General features: G+C 36.9%; 1 protein-coding gene across 1 annotated transcript; it reads right to left on the bottom strand.

The window, feature by feature from the left end:
* Window positions 1-243: 243 nt before the first annotated feature.
* LOC108363711 (uncharacterized) lies at window positions 244-1,074 on the bottom strand. Its single transcript, XM_017617160.1, has 3 exons — window positions 1,053-1,074; window positions 813-941; window positions 244-747 (listed from the first exon to the last, which is right to left on the bottom strand). Exons 1-3 carry the CDS (start codon window positions 1,069-1,071, stop codon window positions 401-403), a joined length of 495 nt encoding a protein of 164 aa, XP_017472649.1. The 5' UTR covers window positions 1,072-1,074; the 3' UTR covers window positions 244-400.
* Window positions 1,075-1,671: the final 597 nt, after the last annotated feature.

The following is a 1,671-nucleotide window of genomic DNA, read 5'->3' as shown; positions in this document are numbered from 1 at the left end:
TCTGCTCTGTAATTGCCTAGCATTATGTACGACTAGAATAAGGGTTCAAGGCAAAACCTGTGGTTTTACACACATAAATGATATTGACCAACTGCAACTTCTTAAATTCTTTAACTACACATGCTTGATTTAAGAAAAATAACTAACTTCTGCTGCTTTCATTCAGGTTAAATTGCGATTAGTGGTTCTAAACCGGCATGCATAAGTGCTAATTGGAGTTATTAAATTCGCCACTTCAACCAAACAGCCAACCAATAAATATATTAAAATATTTCATATGACATGGAGAAAAATACTTGCATATTCCCACAAGGGGACCAAACTAATACTATAGTTTATTTAAAATACTCCACACACTTTAAAAGCTAATAAAGCGCTCCTACACATAACTTCGAAAGAATTATCCGACCAAATACCTGCATAAATCAGTCAAAGCCTGTTCGTAACACCATTGCGCGAGTGCGGAAAAGGCAACTGTAGGTTCTGCAGTTGAGCTGGAACCGGCTGATGGTGAGGCCCTAGTAATAATTGCGGGTGTGGCAGTTGACGGTGCGGCAGTTGACGATGAAGCAGCTGGTTTTCTTGGTGACAGTGGATGTCCGCCATGTTCTGGAGCGTCTTGCACTTGGCGAACTTTATTATTACCTCCAAAGTGTTTTGAAGTTCCACCCACTGGAAGTTTTCCGAATCCATTCGGTTTTTTAAAATCATATCCTACAAACTTTGTTGGCGCCTGCAGATTTCGTGCTGTAATAGATATATTGCACATTTTATATATATACGTATTTTGTCAAGTAACCTCGGCAACTCACCTTCCACGAAGACCACGGCGAATGCAATAAGCAAAACGATTGTGAATAATTTCATCTTTACACCTAGCGGAGTTTTCACCATATGCGCAATTAAATTTATTTTGATGACCTTTTTATAGCTTGACTTTACTTAATGAGGAATTTAAATGCAAACAGAACATTTGCTTTATTTTCAAATACATGAGAATATACTTATTCAAATACGCAATATACAAAGTAAATATCATATTGAGAAGTTACCGAAGTTATTTATTTTCATATATGTAATACTTCTATATTGCTAATACATTCAAAGTACATTCCCCAACATCAGAGTGCCGACATATTTAAAAAAAGAAAGAGAGATCCGATCAGAGAATATACTCAAAAAGAATTCATATGAAAAATTAACAAAAATAAAATCATGGAAATCGTTGCGGCCGCTGGTGGTGGCAGAGAATAAAAATACCAGGTGGCATTTCCAATTGGCGTCAATTAGCATAGATGGGAATCGAATAGCGTGCTTTATTGGATTCGGCCAATATATAAAATACCATACCGCTTTATATGTAAAATAACCGGCCTCGTATGCGCGAGGCTTCGCCAAGCGCTGAATGTGTACATAAGTACATATACGCAGCAGGTGGCAACCCTGTTAATAAATAAAGCCTTATTACACACCTAATGGCCAAGCCCTTTCATTTGACATCTTATGTTTTTAATACAACGAACGGTGTGGATCTTATAATTTTTTAGACAGCTGGCAACTCTATTAAAAGAAAATAAAATCATATTGTACATCTGGAGGCCAAGTCCTTTCATTTAACGACTCACTATTTAGTCGAACGAACAGCCTACATCCTATAATTTTTCGTATAGG

Source organism: Rhagoletis zephyria, unplaced genomic scaffold (genome assembly GCF_001687245.7).
Source record: "Rhagoletis zephyria isolate East Lansing unplaced genomic scaffold, Rhagoletis_zephyria_1.1 Rzeph_scaffold_01343, whole genome shotgun sequence".
Lineage (NCBI taxonomy): Eukaryota > Metazoa > Arthropoda > Insecta > Diptera > Tephritidae > Rhagoletis > Rhagoletis zephyria.
Note: the sequence above shows the minus strand (reverse complement) of the source record. Positions and strands in the feature narration are given on the sequence as shown.

Coding starts and splice junctions, on each gene's coding strand:
- LOC108363711 (XM_017617160.1), bottom strand. Junction 748..812: donor CGCCGTGGTCTTCGTGGAAG/GTGAGTTGCCGA, acceptor TATCTATTACAG/CACGAAATCTGCAGGCGCCA.